This window comes from Oreochromis niloticus, linkage group LG3, assembly GCF_001858045.2.
Source record: "Oreochromis niloticus isolate F11D_XX linkage group LG3, O_niloticus_UMD_NMBU, whole genome shotgun sequence".
Lineage (NCBI taxonomy): Eukaryota > Metazoa > Chordata > Actinopteri > Cichliformes > Cichlidae > Oreochromis > Oreochromis niloticus.
In genome coordinates this window covers 9,106,798-9,124,786 of record NC_031967.2, presented here as the reverse complement: position 1 = coordinate 9,124,786, position 17,989 = coordinate 9,106,798, and the positions used below count along the sequence as shown (strand labels likewise).

General features: G+C 40.9%; 2 protein-coding genes across 8 annotated transcripts; one reads left to right on the top strand and one right to left on the bottom strand.

Annotated features, from left to right (window-relative positions):
- The first annotated feature begins 50 nt into the window (after positions 1 to 50).
- Positions 51 to 5,099, top strand: fam113 (family with sequence similarity 113). Its single transcript, XM_003457659.5, has 9 exons — positions 51 to 372; positions 638 to 719; positions 1,524 to 1,603; positions 1,874 to 2,106; positions 2,452 to 2,602; positions 3,168 to 3,414; positions 3,551 to 3,607; positions 4,306 to 4,494; positions 4,714 to 5,099. Exons 1-9 carry the CDS (start codon positions 370 to 372, stop codon positions 4,860 to 4,862), a joined length of 1,191 nt encoding a protein of 396 aa, XP_003457707.1. The 5' UTR covers positions 51 to 369; the 3' UTR covers positions 4,863 to 5,099.
- A 185-nt stretch (positions 5,100 to 5,284) lies between these two features.
- Positions 5,285 to 17,854, bottom strand: dctn1a (dynactin 1a). 7 transcript variants are annotated; one of them, XM_005462495.4, is made up of 32 exons: positions 17,701 to 17,854; positions 15,912 to 15,977; positions 15,629 to 15,823; positions 15,296 to 15,377; positions 15,156 to 15,187; positions 14,789 to 14,809; positions 13,718 to 13,741; positions 13,269 to 13,352; positions 12,765 to 12,917; positions 12,572 to 12,595; positions 11,891 to 12,088; positions 11,542 to 11,746; positions 11,296 to 11,374; positions 10,957 to 11,116; positions 10,645 to 10,749; positions 10,292 to 10,483; positions 10,096 to 10,212; positions 9,854 to 10,006; positions 9,555 to 9,715; positions 9,276 to 9,444; positions 9,073 to 9,141; positions 8,667 to 8,879; positions 8,410 to 8,571; positions 8,042 to 8,173; positions 7,821 to 7,946; positions 7,573 to 7,715; positions 7,311 to 7,477; positions 6,908 to 7,026; positions 6,351 to 6,546; positions 6,168 to 6,241; positions 5,978 to 6,067; positions 5,285 to 5,891 (listed from the first exon to the last, which is right to left on the bottom strand). In XM_005462495.4, exons 2-32 carry the CDS (start codon positions 15,951 to 15,953, stop codon positions 5,754 to 5,756), a joined length of 3,825 nt encoding a protein of 1,274 aa, XP_005462552.1. In that variant the 5' UTR covers positions 15,954 to 15,977; positions 17,701 to 17,854; the 3' UTR covers positions 5,285 to 5,753. The 7 variants fall into 7 exon arrangements, with proteins under 7 accessions (XP_005462552.1, XP_005462553.1, XP_005462554.1 ...); XM_005462496.4 differs by lacking the exon at positions 12,572 to 12,595 and having other exon boundaries at positions 17,701 to 17,853; XM_005462497.4 differs by lacking the exon at positions 13,269 to 13,352 and having other exon boundaries at positions 17,701 to 17,853.
- Between the last annotated feature and the right edge of the window lie 135 nt (positions 17,855 to 17,989).

Genomic DNA, 17,989 nt, shown 5'->3' with positions numbered 1-17,989 from the left:
TCATTTTAAAATTAGTGTCGACCCCTTAAGATTAGAGCACAAAAATACGTCCCACAGTCGTGAAAAGCACCATTTAATTGGCGGCACCTGCAGTGTGGGGGTGTGTTTGAAACTCCCGAGTGAAATATTTGTAATATTTCTTTTTTAAAAATTCACACCAACTTTAAACTTTTAAAACACCAAGTGGTTGAGGAGACTGTCGCAACTTTGAGCTTTGAAACTAAAAACGTAGCGTCGCAAGAGCCACTTCAGAGGAAATTTGGCTAACGCTAGCTAAACGCTAGCTAAGCTGGTTGAAAAATAACACCAACAGCTATAGCATTTAAAAGGGGCTAGAATTAGTGGTACAGTTTGCATCTAAACTCAAAAATGGTAAGTATTTATTACATAAGTGATTTTAAACCAACAGAAAAATAGCCAGCTATTTTATTTATTTTGTTGATCATTAGTAAGCTAATGTTATTGCGAGAAGTTTCGAAGTATGGTAAACAAACTCTGATGTCAGGTCAATATCTCATCTGGAAATACTAGCTCACCTTTGAGTTTACACATTTAGGCATTTTTAGTGAAAAGTATTTATGACCACAATTTGAGCCCATAGAAAGAAGCAACAGTGTTTGACTTTGTAATTTAACAGCGGGAGATCATGAAGAGTGTGAGCCACCTGCAGGCCAGCCAGCTGCTCCATAACAAGTTCATCGTGGTGTTGGGAGACTCCAGTGAGTAGCTGGCTGACAAAATGAATGAATCGGCATTTACATTATCTTGTGTATTTAGCTTAAGGTGTTCTTGTTTGCCCAGTGTTGACTTTTTTGTGAATAAACTGTATGTACCGTTCACATCCACTTCATTAGGTTCAGTTTGGTAGTGCTGGAATTGATACCCGTTTACCTTCATATAGGCTAGTTCTTCATGACATTTGTCCAAGTTCAAATAATGGCATCAGACACGCAGATTTGTGTGTGGCATCTTTATTATACAAGAGTGCGGTAACCACATCTGTTCACTGTGATCATAAAGGGATGAACATGGTCAGTAACTGTACTCGGGTTCGTTGCAGTTTACATTACACATATTTGCAAATGATAGGGCAGCATTAATTATAAAATTACCCCCGAACAGTGCTTTACCACAACCAGGTTAAATTATTCACCCAGTCCAAGATGGATCCATGTTTTCATGTTGTAAGCGCTAAATTCTGACCGGATTCAATGTATCCTGTGCCCCAGTGTCCACTGCTGTCATCAAGACATTTTTATCCAGAAGTCTTCCTGCCAGAAGTCTTGTGTATATATATTTTCCTTTCTGCACCATTCTCTGGCTCAAATAGATGGTAGTAAGTTCAGTTTATCAGCAATTTCTAAAATGCTAAAACCAGCCCATTTTTCTGCCAAGTGATGAATTAAATATTGAAGTGGACTTGGAAAGGTGTGCCTAATGAAAAGACTACTATTGAATCTGTATAATGTAATGTATGAATCTATGGGGACTACTTCCAATCTATCACTTTATTTCTTCCTCAGTTCAGCGGGCAGTGTACAAGGATCTTGTTCTGCTGATACAAAAAGAGAAATATCTTTCCTTGAGACAACTAAGGAGCAAGGCAAGGGCTAAAATTTTACCAGTTTTATACACTAATACAAAAAAAGAGGGCAGGGTGTATAATCATGTGCATGCTACCAGATAAAACCTCAGCTAACTTATACAATATAAAGTTTGTGATCATGCAACTGGTGTCATTTAAATTGTAATGTTAAAAAAATGGGTGTAATATTTTTGCACAAATAGAAATGAGTCTCATTTGAATCACGTGCTTTATATCTGTTCACCTCCTTGTTTGTGTTGTCCTCAAACTTGTAACCTACTTCTCTAGGGTGAGATGAGCTTCGAACAGGACTGCCTGGTGGAAGGGGGCTGTCTGGGTCAAATGCACAACGGCACAGAGTACAAGGAAGTTCGACAGTTTCAGTCCGCCCACCACCTGGTGCGCTTTTACTTCGTGACACGCATCTATTCTCGGTACATGAAGAGCATCCTAGAGGACTTCCGCCATGGCTTGAAACCAGATCTGGTTTTTGTTAACTCCTGTGTTTGGGATATTTCAAGGTGAGTATATTGTGTAACTATTAATAGGGCTGTTAATTTCATTTCATTAAAGAGCATATGTGAGATGAGTCAGAAGTGAGAGTGATGGAATTCATATATTAGTGCTACAGCGTTGTTGTTTACTAGGGGGAGGCACAAAAATAAAAATTCCCACACAGAAACAGCATTCCCAGTGCAACCAAAGGGTGGTGGGCTGTAGGAAACTGATTTTGTTAGGGGTTTTTTGCGTGCGTCTATCAATTCAGAAGAATCAAAGCATAACTTTTGATTATCCCCAATTGCATTCCTCCCACTTTAGTGATTTTTGTTTCTTCTTCCTGTTTATGTCTGCACTGGGTGTTCTAGATACAGTTGCAGCTGGGTTGATGACTACAAGGAGAACCTTCATAGGTTCTTCGACGAGCTGCGTGAGGCTCTGCCAGAGGAAACGCTGGTTGTGTGGAACCTGACCATGCCCTTAGGAGAGAGGATCAAAGGCGGTTTCCTGGTGCCAGAGGTCTGTTAGCAAGTCCCATTTATATTATGATTTAACACTAATCTGATATTGTCTCTTGTCATCTGGGGAAAGCTGATCTAAAAAATTTGCATAAGCCATGTGCCTGTAGTGGATAATGTGGTGCCACTGTCCCCTCAGCTAAATGCTTTTAGAGGCCGAGTAACAGCAGAAATCGAATAGCATTAACATCTCAAACCCCAAGGGTCATTTCTATTCGAAATGACATGCCCAAAATTAATAGTATATCGGGCGTGTCAGTATTTCTTTGTTTATTCAGAGTTGTAATTGCAATCTTGGAATCAAAATAAAGCTTTTGAGACTTCATCAGAGGTGTAACTAATACAGCAGATGCTACTGTGTCAAAGTAACTGGGGATGCCTACATTTTTTTAAATTTTTTTTTTTATAAATTTTAATAAATATATTATGGTGTGATCTGTAGTTTTTTGGAGTTTTTTAATATACTTACTTTATAGGTTTATTGCTCTGCATTATTTTTTTATTTATTTTATTTTACCATCTTCTGTTTTGAGCCTTAAAGCTTTGCCTTCCGTCATTTGCCTCAGATTGAGCACAAGGCACCCCAGTTGCGCTACGATGTGATTGAAGCCAACTTCTACAGTGGAACTCTGGCCGATGCCTATGGGATGGATGTGTTGGACCTTCATTTCCAGTTCAGATTCTCACTGCACCATCGAATGAAGGACGGAGTCCACTGGAACGCAGTTGCTCATCGCAAGATAACGTCCCTTCTGTTACAGCACGCTGCAGAGGCCTGGGGTGTGATATTGCCCTGTCCTGTGACTGTCTATGGTGAGAGGAAGTCAGGAGTCACACGTACAGGAGAAAAATATTTTGCACTCCCAGGATAAAATGGGATTTGTTGGTGTTTAAGCTTTCTGCAGGGTTTGAAGTTCACCTTTGTTTCTCCCCTTTTTTTCTGGTGTAGAACACACCGGGGTTGCTGAGGAACAGCCAGCCTATGACAGTGCTCCAAAACACACAGGTAAGACGTTTTATGCAAACTCTGCAGAGACCTTGAACACGGAGTTATTGTTTGCAAAGTCTGGGTAATGACCATATTATTAGTGAGAATCTTGTAGTAAGAAGCATCAGCAAACTGAAGCCCTGACGACATGTATGTGAGTATTTTAGTGGACGTGGCTTTTTATCCCTCAGCCATAAAAGGCTTAAGAGGTACTGTTATCACCAGAAGAACAACTTTGTAACTTCTGTATTTATGTGTGGGCAAGTTAAACAGATTTCTATATGGTTAGTTGTATCATCACACATTGTTTTGGCAAGGTCTTGACAGCACTTCAGGACGTCTTGTGTGTTTTTATGTGGGCATAGATATTTTTCAAGATGAATGCAGAAAAACCTGTCTCAAAAAATACCCATGTATGTGCAGATGTAGCTTGACAGTTTTAATTTTTGCAGGTGCTTCTCATGCTGTTTTATCAGTGTGTCCAAGTACTAGTAATGTCCTACCAGTTATTAGAAATAGGAAAGACAGTTACTCATTCCCAGTCTTTAAGGCATTTCTGTCACGGAAAAACTGTTGCAGTAGATTTTATCATTGTTGACGTAGGTTGATGCAAAACAAATATCTAAGGAATGACTACAGGCTTGCAGACTGAATGCATCAATGCACAGAATGCTCCTTTTAACAGTTACCTTTTTTCTGCTGTCTCCGTTTCACAGACTGGCGCTTGTCAGAGATACCTTACAATGGCTACCGGGCAGAATTCTTCAGCGATTCACTGCCCACTAACTACTTTAACTTTGAAAACCCATTGCCACAGACGTGTCACTTTGAGGCTACTGGAACTCAGAGAGCTGCACTCCCACCAAAACCTCACCACAGAAATCGGTACAGAGAGACTAGAAGTGGTAAGTGTGCACACAGTGGAATGTGGACATACTTGTAATGGAATGAAAAGATAGGAACACCCATGCTGGAATTCACTCTGCTGTCAAAATATTTGCTTTAAAACTCAGGTATCAATGTCTTTTGATTAGTTGCTGATTAGCTTTTTCACTGTGCAAAGATGTGTTAACTTGAAGCTTCCATGTCTGCTCCAGATTTAACATGTCCTGTGCGTCCTGCAGGTTTTGACTACAGGCCTCCGCACCGCTTTGAGCCCTACCAGGAGTACAATCATCAGCATGTGATGAGAAGCAGGCACTCCCGACACCACTATGCCCCGTACACCCAACACAGACCCTTTTACTATGGCTACAATGGCGGCTACTACTGAATAGGTGTTTTACAAGCGGCAGAGGCATCCAAATTCTATTCGTCGAGTTATCTTTTCTGTATCGGGACATTTTTCATTGTAACTACAGTCCTGTGTTTTACATCTACTTATAAGAAGCGTCATTCTTTTTTTTTATTAACCTGTAAGTATATACACAGTAGTTTACCCTTATTATACATGTTTTCTTAGTTGTCTAAATTCAATTTTTCTGTCACCAACAAGACATTTTAAATTTCAGATTTCAAAGTTTGTATTTTGTGCTCTAAAGTTAAAATTAAAGTGTTGACTGTTATTGCTAAAAATGTGTATCATTATCCTTGTCTCTTCAAATCTCTCACAGGTTGGATATAGTATAGATTTGGGGGGGGGGGTGAGATAGTCTTAAGTTAAAGAGGTTGAAACCAAAATAAGCAAACAAACTGTCAGCTGGCACTGGACTTTATCGTATTAGTGAAAGTTTACACTGTAATATCAGATTACTCAAAGCTTACAAGTATAAACGTAAACATGCATTTGAGTATTTCTTGCTCAGAATTGCGCTGCTATCTTTTATTGTCTGAATTAGCACAAATACAAAAGATACAAAGGAACAAACCTATCAGTCATTGCAAATGTAGTAAAAATTGCTTTGTAGTCCTTCCCATTTGCACAGAGTGAACATTGGTACAGAAACTTCTTCAATAATGAAATCATGACACCTTAATGACATTCGGGAGTCTTGAAATTCAGAAAAACAATCACTTTTATAAAGACACTTCTCTGGGTCGATGATATTAGTGCTATAAGTGGAAACCGTTTCCTGAGAAAAGTGAAAAGCAAAAAAGACAAATAGGAGGAATGCTAAAGTGTTAGCTGGAATAAGAAGGTACTCTGCTGTGTGATCCTACTGCTCTAAACCATGAGGAGACTGTGCACTTGCTGCAACTGCGGCTTTGATAGGACGAGACGGTGGACTTGTTCCTGTCCACGGGTGCATGGAATCGCAACACGGCCGATGAATACCGTGTCTCCCTGCTTCTCTTCCTTGGCCTAGGAAACAAAAAATATGACAATAAAATATGTTTTCCACTGTTGTATAACATGACTCATATTCTTTTATACTATTATAGTAATACCTTAGTAAAAGAGGTGACTGGGAATGTAGCAAAGTCAGAAGAAGCCTTTGCTCCAGGCTGATGTGAGACCACATGTTCGGCTACCTCACCCTGAAACAGGAGATTTGGTCAGACTGCTTGTTTTTGCATTGCTGTCAGATAACAAGACAACATAAGGATTGTGTAATAGAAACTACTTTTAAAGCGGCACCTTGAGTTTATCCAGAGCATCACTGAGGTTCTGCAGACGAGCTGTCTGCTCCAGGAGCTGAGCGCTTGCACTAACTGTAAGAAATGAAGGAGTCATAAAATAATTGCTCAATGCATTTAGCAAACTCACCAAAGTCTTCTTCAGAATATGAAAATACATGTTAAAACCTCTGTGTCCACATACCTGCCGTCTTTCCAGTGATGTCCACCACTTTAACCTCGGCACTCAGCTTGAGCAGGGTTGCCAGCAGCTGGTCAGTCCTTCGGTATATGCCTGTGTTTAGTCCCTCTGGAGGCATGGAGCTTTCTTTAGACACTTGTGGGAGTTTAGGAGGGCGGAGCGGCGGCAGGGAGGCTAGCTGGGCTCTCATTTTCTCTGCCTGTAAGTTTATGTAGTTTATTATTATAGTTTTGTTTTGATATAAATACACACACACACACACACACACACGTGTAGTGTCATAAAAAGTATCTGCCCTATTTTTTTAAATTCCTTTTTTTTGCATATTTGTTAAAAATGTTTCAGATTATCGAACAAGTTAATATTAGACAAAGAAATTGGGTTTTTTAAAAATTTTATGTAATTTAAAAACATTTTGTTTTTACTCTGGTTATTTTTGTCTTCTATTACAATTTGTTTGATGATCTGAAACATTTAAGCGTCACAAATATACAAAAACCAAAGAAATCAGGACGGGCCCTGTAAATTCACACACATACACAAGCTTGAATCTAGCGTACCTTGAGTCTGTTGTTTTCATTCTTAAGGTGTTTAATACCCAGCCTCTGGGCCTCGATCTGCTGCCTGAGGAGAGGAGAGTCCACCACCTGCATTGGCCCTCCCATAGAGGGAGGCAGACCTGATGGGGAAAAATAAAATGATTGTGGAAACAACGACACCTTGTGGTTCTCCTTAGATGGTGCAGATTCTCCTCACTTTCATTTAGTTAAAATCTGACTAAAGTCTGGTAGGAAAAGGTTCACTGTAATAGAACATACTCAATTTATGCAAGACTTCTTATAAAATCCAGTTAGTTGCAATTGCTTTTCTCTGGGTAGAACAATTACATGTGACATTAATATAAAACACCATCAATTCAGCTGCTGAGAAGAAATGAGCATAAATAAGAAGTGAGAACTTCACCTCCTCCTGATCCCTGAACGATGGAGGCAATTCCTGAGGCAGGTGGACCTCTCAGGCCTTCAATGGTCATCTTTGACTGGTTACTGAGTCGTTGTTTCAGCTCTGCCTTCTCAGCCTCCAGCTGGTCAATATCAGCCTGCAGAGCATCCATCGTCTCCTCAAACTCCCTGGAGAAGAGTAACGGGGAGGGTCAAATGAGGAGGAAAACAACCGCCATAATAGAGAAAATGGAGAGGAAAATTTCATTGTTTATTAATCCTACTTTTCTTTCTTCTTCAGCAGGGCAAGGTTCTCATCCAGTTTGGTCTGAATCTTCTCCACACGTTCATCAGCATCTTTGGTGGAGGTGTCCAGCTTCTTCTCCAAGAGGCTGAGGCGGACATGGGCCTCACTCAGCTCCTCACCCTGAGATAAAAAGGAGATACAACGCCATGCTTGTTACACCTGTCGGTTCAGTTTTCATCTTTCCAGTCCCTTTCACTTCGAAAAAAATTTTCTTCAGCATCTTACCTTAATCTTGAGAGACTTCTTGAGCTCCTTGATGACGGTTTCTCTGTCTTCTAGTTTGACTCCCAGACCTTCGGCGTCAGTCATTTCTGCCCTGACTGTGGCTGCTCTCATTTCCACTGGAAGAGTCTAATTGGTGAAGTGAGAATTAGTCTGAAAAGTCCCAAACTGGGGACTTCACCATGTGAAATAGGTACTGTGAAACTGTTCAACCATACAAATACCTTTCCCTGTGGTTTTTCAGCATCATACTCTCCTTCCTGCATGGCTGTAGCCATCTTGTTCATGGTGGTGATGACAGAGCTGCAAGACTGCCGCAGTAACTCTGGGCCATTTACACCATGGGAGCCATATACCTTAGAGAACAGAAAGCAGATAGCGATAATAGCAAGAGATTAAATCAACAGTGCTTAATACACTACCTACTGATGCTGTACAAAATGCTCAGAACACAAGATCAAACTTCTGATGTGCTATGTGTGCCAATTAAGTAGACCTACAAGTCCTTACATTTCCCTAAAAAAAAAATAAAAAAATAAAAAGAGCTTTTGACTTTCAAAGAGGATTGTGCAGCCGTTAAATGTGAAAGTACCTGCTCCACAACCTTGCAGGCAATATCCTCCAGTTTAAGAGCATTGAGACCTTCCTGTTCTCCCAGCGAAGGAACCATCTGAGCTCCAGCTGCAGCTACCTCTTGAAGTACCGCAACCACACGGGTCAACTGACGCCTGCACTCGGTCAGCGTCTCTGAAACCTGCCATATGAGGAGAGACATGTCAGGCATACAGCTGTAATTATATAGTTCCCAATCAGCAATGGTGCGTTGGTTTGTATGACATGTTTCCGTACCTCTGGTCCAAAACTGACAGCAGCGGGGACTCCAGCTACATCTGTTCCGGGCATGCGACGGCGGATTTTCTTACAAAACTGTCTGATATCAGAACAGGAGGTGTCCAGGTCCTTCAGAAGAACTGCTAAACCAGAGCTCTCCTGTCCTGATGACAGGAAGGCACGCAGACGAGCTACCTCCACTACCATACAGTCCAGGGCACTCTGAGTAAACTGGAGGTGAAAAGGCGGCATGTGTCATTTAAAAGGAAAACCCGACACTTCTTTTTCCTTACAGATTTATACATTTTGGACATATTAAAAAAAAAAAAAAAATTTATAATAGTGTTTTTTTCTGGTTTTATAGCCCTGCATTACAAGTGAAACTGTATAATCTTTTTAACTTTGCTAAACATGCTTGATGTACCTTAATGTGATCAGCCAACTGCACTGTGCAGTCTTCAGTGTGATCTGCCAGATGGACACTATACAGTTGCTGGAAGACAATACAACAACTACTTGATACAATGAACATGTTATAAAATCATTGACATCTACAGTTACACAGTTTATACGACAACTGAAATTTCTAGTTGTGACGTTTTAATGTAAAACACATCCCTGCGTTACCTGATAGTACTTGATGGCCTTAGTGAGAGGTTCCACCTGAACGGTCTCATCCAGCTGATCTTTATGCAGCAGATCTATGAAATAGTCCAGAGAGCGTTCATGGAAACTCATTTCAGAGTAAAGGGTTCCCATGCGCTTAAAAACGTCCACGCTGCAGGTGTTCAGAGCCCTAAACGAGTGCAGGGAAAAAGGAAAAGAGTAAAACACATCGACCCAGTGATGAAGGTATGTTCACCTATTTTATTCCTGCATCTTTATTGGTAAAGCTGCGATATTTACTGTTCATATTTATGCAGGGTGGCCTGCAGCAGGCTGAGGGAGTAGACCAGTCCTGAAGCGAAACTGCGCTGTTCTCCCGGAGGCCCTCTGAGCCCTGTTCCCTGCACCGGGTTCCCGTTCAAGTCAAACTTCTCCTGTGCCTGTTTACTGATGAGTTCAGCCTTCGGACAAGCAAATATCGACCACATACAGACACAGCTGAGTGAGGATTTGGGAAAGCTCTTTGAAAAACATCCTACAACCAAGTAATTCTAAAATCGAGCACAAGAATTCAAACCTGTCATGTGTCTGCCTCATACCTTGCAGATGAGCCTGGGAATAAGCAGGAGTACCAGAATACAGTCATGGTCCCCACCATGGCGAAGGAAGGAGTCTGGCATGAAGGAGGTGAGGAGGGACACTTGTCTGTTCGACTGAGCTACTTCCATTTTCCTCAGCTCCATCTCAATGGCCTGGAGACAAAGAGTGAGGTTAGTTGTTTAAATAAAGAAAGCCAACAGCACTGGCAGCGAGGTTGTATGTCACCATGGAGCTCTCTTACCTTGGCGTAAGCCTTGGTCTCTGCAAACTTGATCTTAAAGTCAAACAGCTCTGCTGGTGGTTGCTGAACTTGTTCTGCATTTGCATTCTGCTGACTGATCAGCTCCCTGTTGGCCTCCTAATGCACAAAACAAACCTTTTACAGCATCAGGACGATAGAACTGCAGGCCTGCAGAATTACCCCTCCATCCACCTACCTGAAGTGAAGCAGTGAGTTCTCTGTATTTGTTGATGGTCTGCTGGTAATCAGCTACAGTCTCCTGGGCAGCTTCCACCCTTTTTTCTGCCTCTCTGACCTTTGCTCCACTCAGGTCAAGCTGTTCCCTCAGCTCCATCTCTGTTTCTCTGGCATTCTCTTGGAGCTCATCATTCATCTCATTGATGGATTCCTGTTAATGCAAAAAGAAAAAGAAAAAAAAAGTGGTTGGTCTACTATAAATATCTCATTCAAACCTTTTCCTCACACCTTTGTCCTGGATGTGTCATGTTGGAGATTTAAGGAGAGTTAGTTGTATTCTATCAGATCTATTATAAATACAGCTGCACTGACCAGATCAGTCACTGTTTCTCTCAGCTCTCTGACTTTCTCCTCAAGGTCAAGGTTCCTCTCCGTCAGGGTCTCCACCATCTCCTCTGAGCCCAGAGCAGCATCCACCTGGTACACACACACACACACACAGGACTTTAGTTTCCACAAATAAGTCTCACAATTTCTCTCACAATTTATCAGATTGAGGACATGCATCTTTGCTGTCAATGACTAGTCTCAATAAATATTTTATACCATGTATTATGAGTTACTGTGAACCAGTAGAACCTAAATAAACCATTGCCTTTCTGTATTTATGTATACATCCTTTACCTGTTCCTTCAGTTCATCGATTGTGGCCTCTGCCTGCTTGAGTTCTTCCTGCAGTTTTTCTTTCTGAGTCCTCAGAGTCTCCAGCTCTACGTTCTTCTTCTCTGTCTGCTTCTGAAGCTTCACATGTTCCTGTTTCTCCGAAGCAGACAGATCTCTCATCCTGAGGAGGAACCAGAAAGAAGGATTTTATTTTTTTTTTGGTTTGTTTATTTGTTTTTTTAGGACTTGTCTTCTCTTACTGCTTTTTTACGAGTTAAGACAGGTTAATGTGATTTCATTTTTATTTATGTGTACGCAGTGTAACAAATACCTTTATTTGAAAAGGTATTTGCTACTGACCTGACCAGCGCCTCCTTGAGTCTGCTGTTCTGCTCCTCCAGCTGCTTGACCTGGTAACTGGAGGCAGCTCCATCTGAGCCTGCAGCAGGAAACAGTGCACAAAAAAGTGGAGCAGCACTTGATGATAAGTGAGCAGAAATGAGATGGATACAGAATACATAAGAAGACCTTGTGGATGACTTGAATATTGAGTGTAGTGGTTATTATAAACATGCCGTTTGGCCTTCTTGGTGCTTTTTTACAAACCTTTCTCTGAAATCTCATGCCTAAGGATCTCCAGGTCCATTGAGAGCTCCTCCACTTTCTCTTTCAGGGTATCCACCTCAACCTGGAGCGATTCTGCTCTCTCTTCTGCCATCTCTTTGTCCAACGTGGCCATCTCTATGGCATCTGCTGTGTCAGACATCTCCTCCATGTAGCGCTCCTTGGCCTCCTGTGCCTCCCTGGCTTCCTGTGAAGTAAAAAAGTATAAATAAAATGTTAGACTGGCAAGCCTGATGAGTTAAGAGGTTGTTCTTTTATTCCCAAAGCCTTGAGAAAAAAGACATCATACTGTAGCACTGATGACTATTTAAGTTCATCCATTCCAGTGTACCTTCTTGGCCTCTTTGAGTTGTTTCTGCAGCTCGCCCTGCTGCTCCTGCATTTTGGTCTTCCACTCCTGAAGCTGTTCCAACTGGATCTTGTGTTTCTCCAGTTCCTTAAGCTTGGCTTTGTCTTCTGTTCGCTTCATCTTCAAAGTCTCCAGTTTCTCCTCCAGGTCCTTGACTTGAGCTCGCAGTGATTCCTCCTCCTATGAAGTGATTGGAGGCAAGACGATGGGAGAGCGGGATCAACAAAATTAATCCATTAACTGAATCTTACCTACTTCCCTAGACTCTACTATTGAAAATGGGGAAAAAAAGAAAAAAACATTAATAAAGTCCCACCACTAAAACCCCAGACGCATGATGCATAACATATATGATGTTACTCCAAATTCCTTTGCAAATAATTTTTTATTTTATTTTATTAAAGGGAAAGGGAGACAGAAAGAGAGAGAGTGAGAGCGATTCTTACAGTTCAACCATTTCCCTTAGAGACAGTGATGTAAGGATATTTATTTAAGTGCTTCAAAGTAAACCATGCATCATCACCAGAAAATTCACCGTGAGGACATTTGAAAACCATGGTTAAGTATCGAAAAGGTCTGCTGAGGATAAGTTTTCCCCCTGATGTTGTTAGTAAACACATGCCAGGCATCATCAGCATGCATGTAGCTATTAAGAAACTCTACCTGCTTGGATATGGCAGGTTCCACCTGGTTTTAATAAGATGGATGAAATATAACAAAAATCAATTCAATGATAAACAAGAAATAAATTAAAAAAATGGAGATGAGATGAGCTGACAGAACTGAGGGGATTGAACATGAACCCCAATAAAGTTTTCTCTCTAAGAAGAGCCTCTTCTTTAAGTTAATGGCCTACCTTGCTCGGAGTAGCTGGAACAGAAGCAGCCGCTGCTGCAGGTGACCCGCTGGGCTGAGGTATGACAGGGGCACCCAGAGCACCCTGCTGGGAGGACAGGCCCGCCTCACTGACATCACCAGACAGAGAGGATGCGAGACTCTCACGAGAAGCCTGTTGACGAAGGCAGATTATGAACGGACTGTGACGAGCGGGAGACGTTTAAAAATAAAACAGGCGAAAAAAGAAGAAGAGGTGTGCTGTAAAGCATCGGCAAACAATCCAACTATCAAAACAGGAGTTTGGACCACAGTGAACAAGAACCTTCAATAAACCCAGTGGATGATGCAAGATTCATCTGTGAAATGAATGTGATACAATGATTACCAAATATAATCACCTCCCAGTGTCCCTTACATGAAACGCCACCCCACAAGTATACACCTGTGCGATAATGTCAGTAATGTGCTTCACCCCGCTCCCTGTGAGACGTCAGCTGAAGATCTATGACACGACAGAGCGTACCGTGACCGACAGGCTGGAGCGGCTGGAGGGACGGACCAGGAGGGAGGGGAGGGAGGTAGCTGATGTGAGACGTGGCGTATTCCACTGCCACAGTGTGATCATAGAAACTGTGTCAGAGCGCTGATGGGTTACTTAAACTAAATGCAGGTTAGACTGAAGATTAATAATGAATGCTTTTAGTACTATCCCTTAATGGTATCATACACAACCAGTTTAGTGATATTAACATCCTGTTTTTAGTCTGCCCCTCCTGAGTCAATGAAAGATCACACACCTAGAATAACTACTGCTCATACAATTCTTTCAATGTTAAGTATTTCATAAGGAGAAATCTGCTTCTTATGGTCCCAGTGACTGCTGTTCAAACATTAAAATAATCAAGCTTTTCAGAATTAACTCATGTATTTTCATTCCATTTGTCCTCTCCACTCTGCTGTAGGCAAGCTCACCTTTGCCGAGCGGCGGGCAGAGGACTGGAGGAGATGCGTGCGCGCACACACACACACACACACACACACGCGCACACACGCAAAAACACACACACAGATATACATACATCCAGTGGTAAGGCAAGATAAGAGATTAGAAGCACATAAGAAGCATTTGCTGTTAGTTTGTATTCACAGATCGTTACTTTAATACAGCATATGGTCAAAAGCACTGGGCCATGAATCTTTGAATTCAGGTGTATTAACTCAAGCACCCAGCCATGCAGCCTGCCTTTACAAGCATTTGAAAGAATGGGTCATTCTAAAGCGCTTGCTAAATTTTAGTGTGTACTGTAACAGGGTGCCACCATTGCAACAAGTCAGTCTGTGAAATTTCTTCCCTCATAGGTTCTCGAAAATCTGCAAAAAGTGGAAATGTTCTGAAATTAACTTCAGCAACTCAGTCATAGCTTGGCACACCACCAAAGGTACAGGAGCAGGCTCGCCAAGTGCTGAGACGCACAGTGCATAAAAGCCACAAACTATCTACTGACTCTAAAACTGCAAGATTCCAAATTTTCACTGGCATCAACATCAAACTGGGTTTCCACAGTTTCCATGGTCGAGCAGCTGCTGTTGGTGTAATGTGTAGGGGGCCCAGTACTTTTGTCCACATAGTGTAGCTGCATGCACCATTTGAAATCATCAAGAGCAAAGTTAATCTTGAGAAATTACAGGGACAAGAAAAAAGTGAGATCATGCAACAATGTAAAACTGAAAAAAAGAATTCATTGAATTATGACACAAAGAGAACTGACATGAACAGCATCAGGAGAACCTGAAACTGTCACCATGTTGTCGTTTACGCATGTACACAAAATGCCTTCACCAGAATAAAAAAAAAGCTTAATGAAAGTAAAGTGGGAAAACCAAAAGAGAATGCACTGAAAATGGCACCTATCACAAGTTATGTCTTTATGACCCATGCAAATGTCAACAGATAAAGAGCTTAAGTGCAAAAAGATGAACTGCTGCATTAGTACCAGTATAACGCAGACCAAGCAAACGTGCTGAATTTAAATATAGCTCTACCTTTTTAATGCTCGCTGGTGGCTGAAAGAGGTATCCAGAAAAACAAAACATGAGAATTCAGCCCAGCAGCTGAGAGCCGAAACAAACAACATCACATCATAAAGGAGAAAAAAACCCAAAAAAACCCCAAAAAACTAAAAAACAACAACAAACAGCTGGTCTGCAACAAATGTCACAACTAGTGGGGTCAAACTGACCACATTTTAATAACAACTCTTCACAATTAAAATTTAAAATTTAGGGGTTATATGGACATTTGTTTAATCCAAAGCACATGCACCAATGTTAAAAACCAAGTAACAGACTTGTCGCATTTTTCCTTAATTGACAAATAAAAAAAAGTGAGATCAAACATGTGTTTGCCTACCTGTTTGCTTGTTTTGGGAGTTTCAGGAATGTCTAGAAAAAATAAATAAATAAATAATTTATTACACACTCTTCTTATCAATACTTACTTTGAAGCATTATGTTTTAGAAACGTGAGTATCAGTTGTGGTCCTTGCTCACCTTTTTGCTTAAGTGTCTTTGTTGTTCCAGACTCAGGGGTATCTGGTGAGGTGGCACTGGAGCCATCTTCTACCACCTGGATCTGTACAATGGAACAAAAGTGTGTAATCAGGACAACATTTAAAAAAAAAAAACACAAACAAATTACAAAGCTTCATTTTGAATAATGAGCAAACACAGACAGAAAACAGAAGAAAGGTTGAGAATAAAAGATGTCAGTCTGCCACATTTGTACATTTATTATGTCATCTGCCTGTTTGGATCTTTACAGTTCAGTGCTGATACCATTACACCCTCATCAGTTCCACTTGTGCCCACCGGTAGGTCACTAACCTGGGACTGCCTGACGAATATGCCGTGATTTTCCTCACAGGTGAAGTAGCGTTTGCCCTGCACGGTGCCATCGTTCTTGCCTTTGGGCTCATCCAGTATGACACCCACCCATTTCCCAGAAGCAAAGAGGGTAGCACCAATGTAGGCAACAGTGCCGCGCTGACCCTTTCCTGTCACCTCGACTATAGAGCCAATCTGGGAGACAAAAAGTGGATAAAAATTCTTTGAGTTATAAGCCATGTTAGTCCTTCCTTTGTTATGTCTGCATAGAAAAAGGACCCACCTTTGGAGGTTTACTACTCTCCACTGTTCCTGTGCTGCTCATTTTGCTGATCAGTGGGCTGGTCAGCTGAAGATACAGGTAAAGAGAAAGAGGTGAAAGGGTGGATAAATAATAATAAATAAGGAGTACAATGGGGGGAAGGAAAGAGACAATAAAGAAGGAAGCCAAGCTAATGAAACACTAGAGAATTTATTGTTTATATTTAAGAATTCCAAAGTACCATAATTCTCCTTGCTTTAGCCTTTAACATCAAGTCTTAGGAATCGAAAATATTCAATGACAAAACAGCCCTGAGGCTGCACAGCACAGAAGCATACTTGCAGCCAGTCATATGGTGCGGACTACAATAAACAAGCAGTATCTCTGCCTTGCTCAGACAAAGGCACACATTGAAGACAAACTAGGACTGTGGTATGAGTCTAATCCTTTTATAGAGATGTAGAAGCATGTGAATCCATGCTATATTAGTGTGAACCACAGGGCAGGATAAATCAGAAGAGGTTTAATATTTCTGGGACAGAGGATTATACTCACTAAAACAAGACGGCAAATGAAAATAATTCACCTACAGATTCATTGGTTTTAGACAGACTAGCCTTTTAAAAAAAAATCTACTCATGTGGTAAATATTAATACAGTAATGTTATTCTCATTGACAGGTCTGTCTATACTTGAAGATTGTTATAAAATACTAAAAATACATATCAACTCTGATGAAGCCAATAGATGTGAATGGATCGCACATCTACATTATGGTGAGTCTCACAAATCCTTACTTCTTAGCATTATAGTGCAATGACTCACTGTTACTTTTCAAATTGATTAATCAAAAATTATCACTGTTGTATTAATTTGAGCATTATTTACTGTTAAGTACTCATGTTACTCACCCTGGGAGTATAAGAGTGACGTCTGTTCAAAGCCATAATTAAAAATTAATACGGTTTCACTGCAGCCGAAAGAAGACTTAAATTTTTCTCTACTTCCCCATGCTCTCCTCTTTTTCAGAGAGAGGGGAGGATAACACAAGTGTGCGATTACAGGGAGGGATCACAAAACGTCACAGCTGATTTGAACTGAGAGATGGAGGGTAATTTTTAACCAGCTGAGACTTGGATGTTGGTTACTTTAAGGACCCATTGAAACAGCTACGAGATAATCTTATCATTAATCTGATTTAACACAGCTAAATGTACATGACACTCAAGTGAGACGTATGAAAACACACAAAAAGGTCGGTTTTATTACTTTTAGCCATTTTCCCATTCATTTCACACAATATCAACCCATGGTATTTACAAGACTAGTACATGCTAACAATGAGCAAGTTAAAGACTGAGGTGGTTCACAGGTGACACACACAGGCTAACGATAGCCAACATTACTTCCTTTAGGACTGTTGCTCAGAGGGTCGAATACTAAATAAGCTACTTTAGAGGTTTATTTAAACTAAGAACCAACAAGTCAGATACGCACTTGCAAAAAGTAAACAATACATCCAAAGGAAGTCAAAGGCTTGAGCCAAAACAATAGTGACAAAGTACTCAATGGGGACAAATGTCCCGACACACAATTATGCTAATTCTATTTTAATGTTGACTCTTTACACCAAACCACTTTTAAAGGCTATCTATGTCCATGTCGTAACAAATTATTTAGAGCAGCTTTACAAAGCCTTATACTCTGACTAGCCAAAACGGTTCGAAACATTAGCAACAGGCTAAAGTCCGAGAGAAAGGCGCTGTTAAACAGCTAACATGACACAGGTGTATTTTGTAATGCAACTCACCTGGTATATGCAGATTCCTGTCTTTAAATTAAGCCCTTTGATGTATTCATGCAAATAATAATCCTCTGGTGTTTTTTAGATAAATTGCTTAGGGATCCGGTGAGCTTTTCCGTTTTTGACAGGTCACTTCCGGCAACCTGACAGACTAAAAGAAGAAGAAATGGGGAAAATAGCGCCCCTAGTGGCTGGTGAATTCTGTTTGCAATGAAAACACCCAGCTTATGCGGTTACGAAAAAACACGGTACAATACAAGAATGGGATTTGCTGTTGGTTTACTGAGATTTCAAT

Excerpts from the sequence above, each read along its gene's own strand:
- fam113 (XM_003457659.5), top strand. Across the intron at positions 2,107-2,451 it reads TGTGTTTGGGATATTTCAAG|ATACAGTTGCAGCTGGGTTG; the intron begins GTGAGTATATTG and ends TGGGTGTTCTAG. Across the intron at positions 2,603-3,167 it reads GCGGTTTCCTGGTGCCAGAG|ATTGAGCACAAGGCACCCCA; the intron begins GTCTGTTAGCAA and ends CATTTGCCTCAG.
- dctn1a (XM_005462495.4), bottom strand. The coding sequence starts at position 15,953 with ATGAGCAGCACAGGAACAGTGGAGAGTAGTAAACCTCCAAAG. Across the intron at positions 15,378-15,628 it reads TATTCGTCAGGCAGTCCCAG|ATCCAGGTGGTAGAAGATGG; the intron begins GTTAGTGACCTA and ends TCCATTGTACAG. Across the intron at positions 12,089-12,571 it reads AACCTGCCATATCCAAGCAG|GAGGAGGAATCACTGCGAGC; the intron begins GTAGAGTTTCTT and ends ATCACTTCATAG.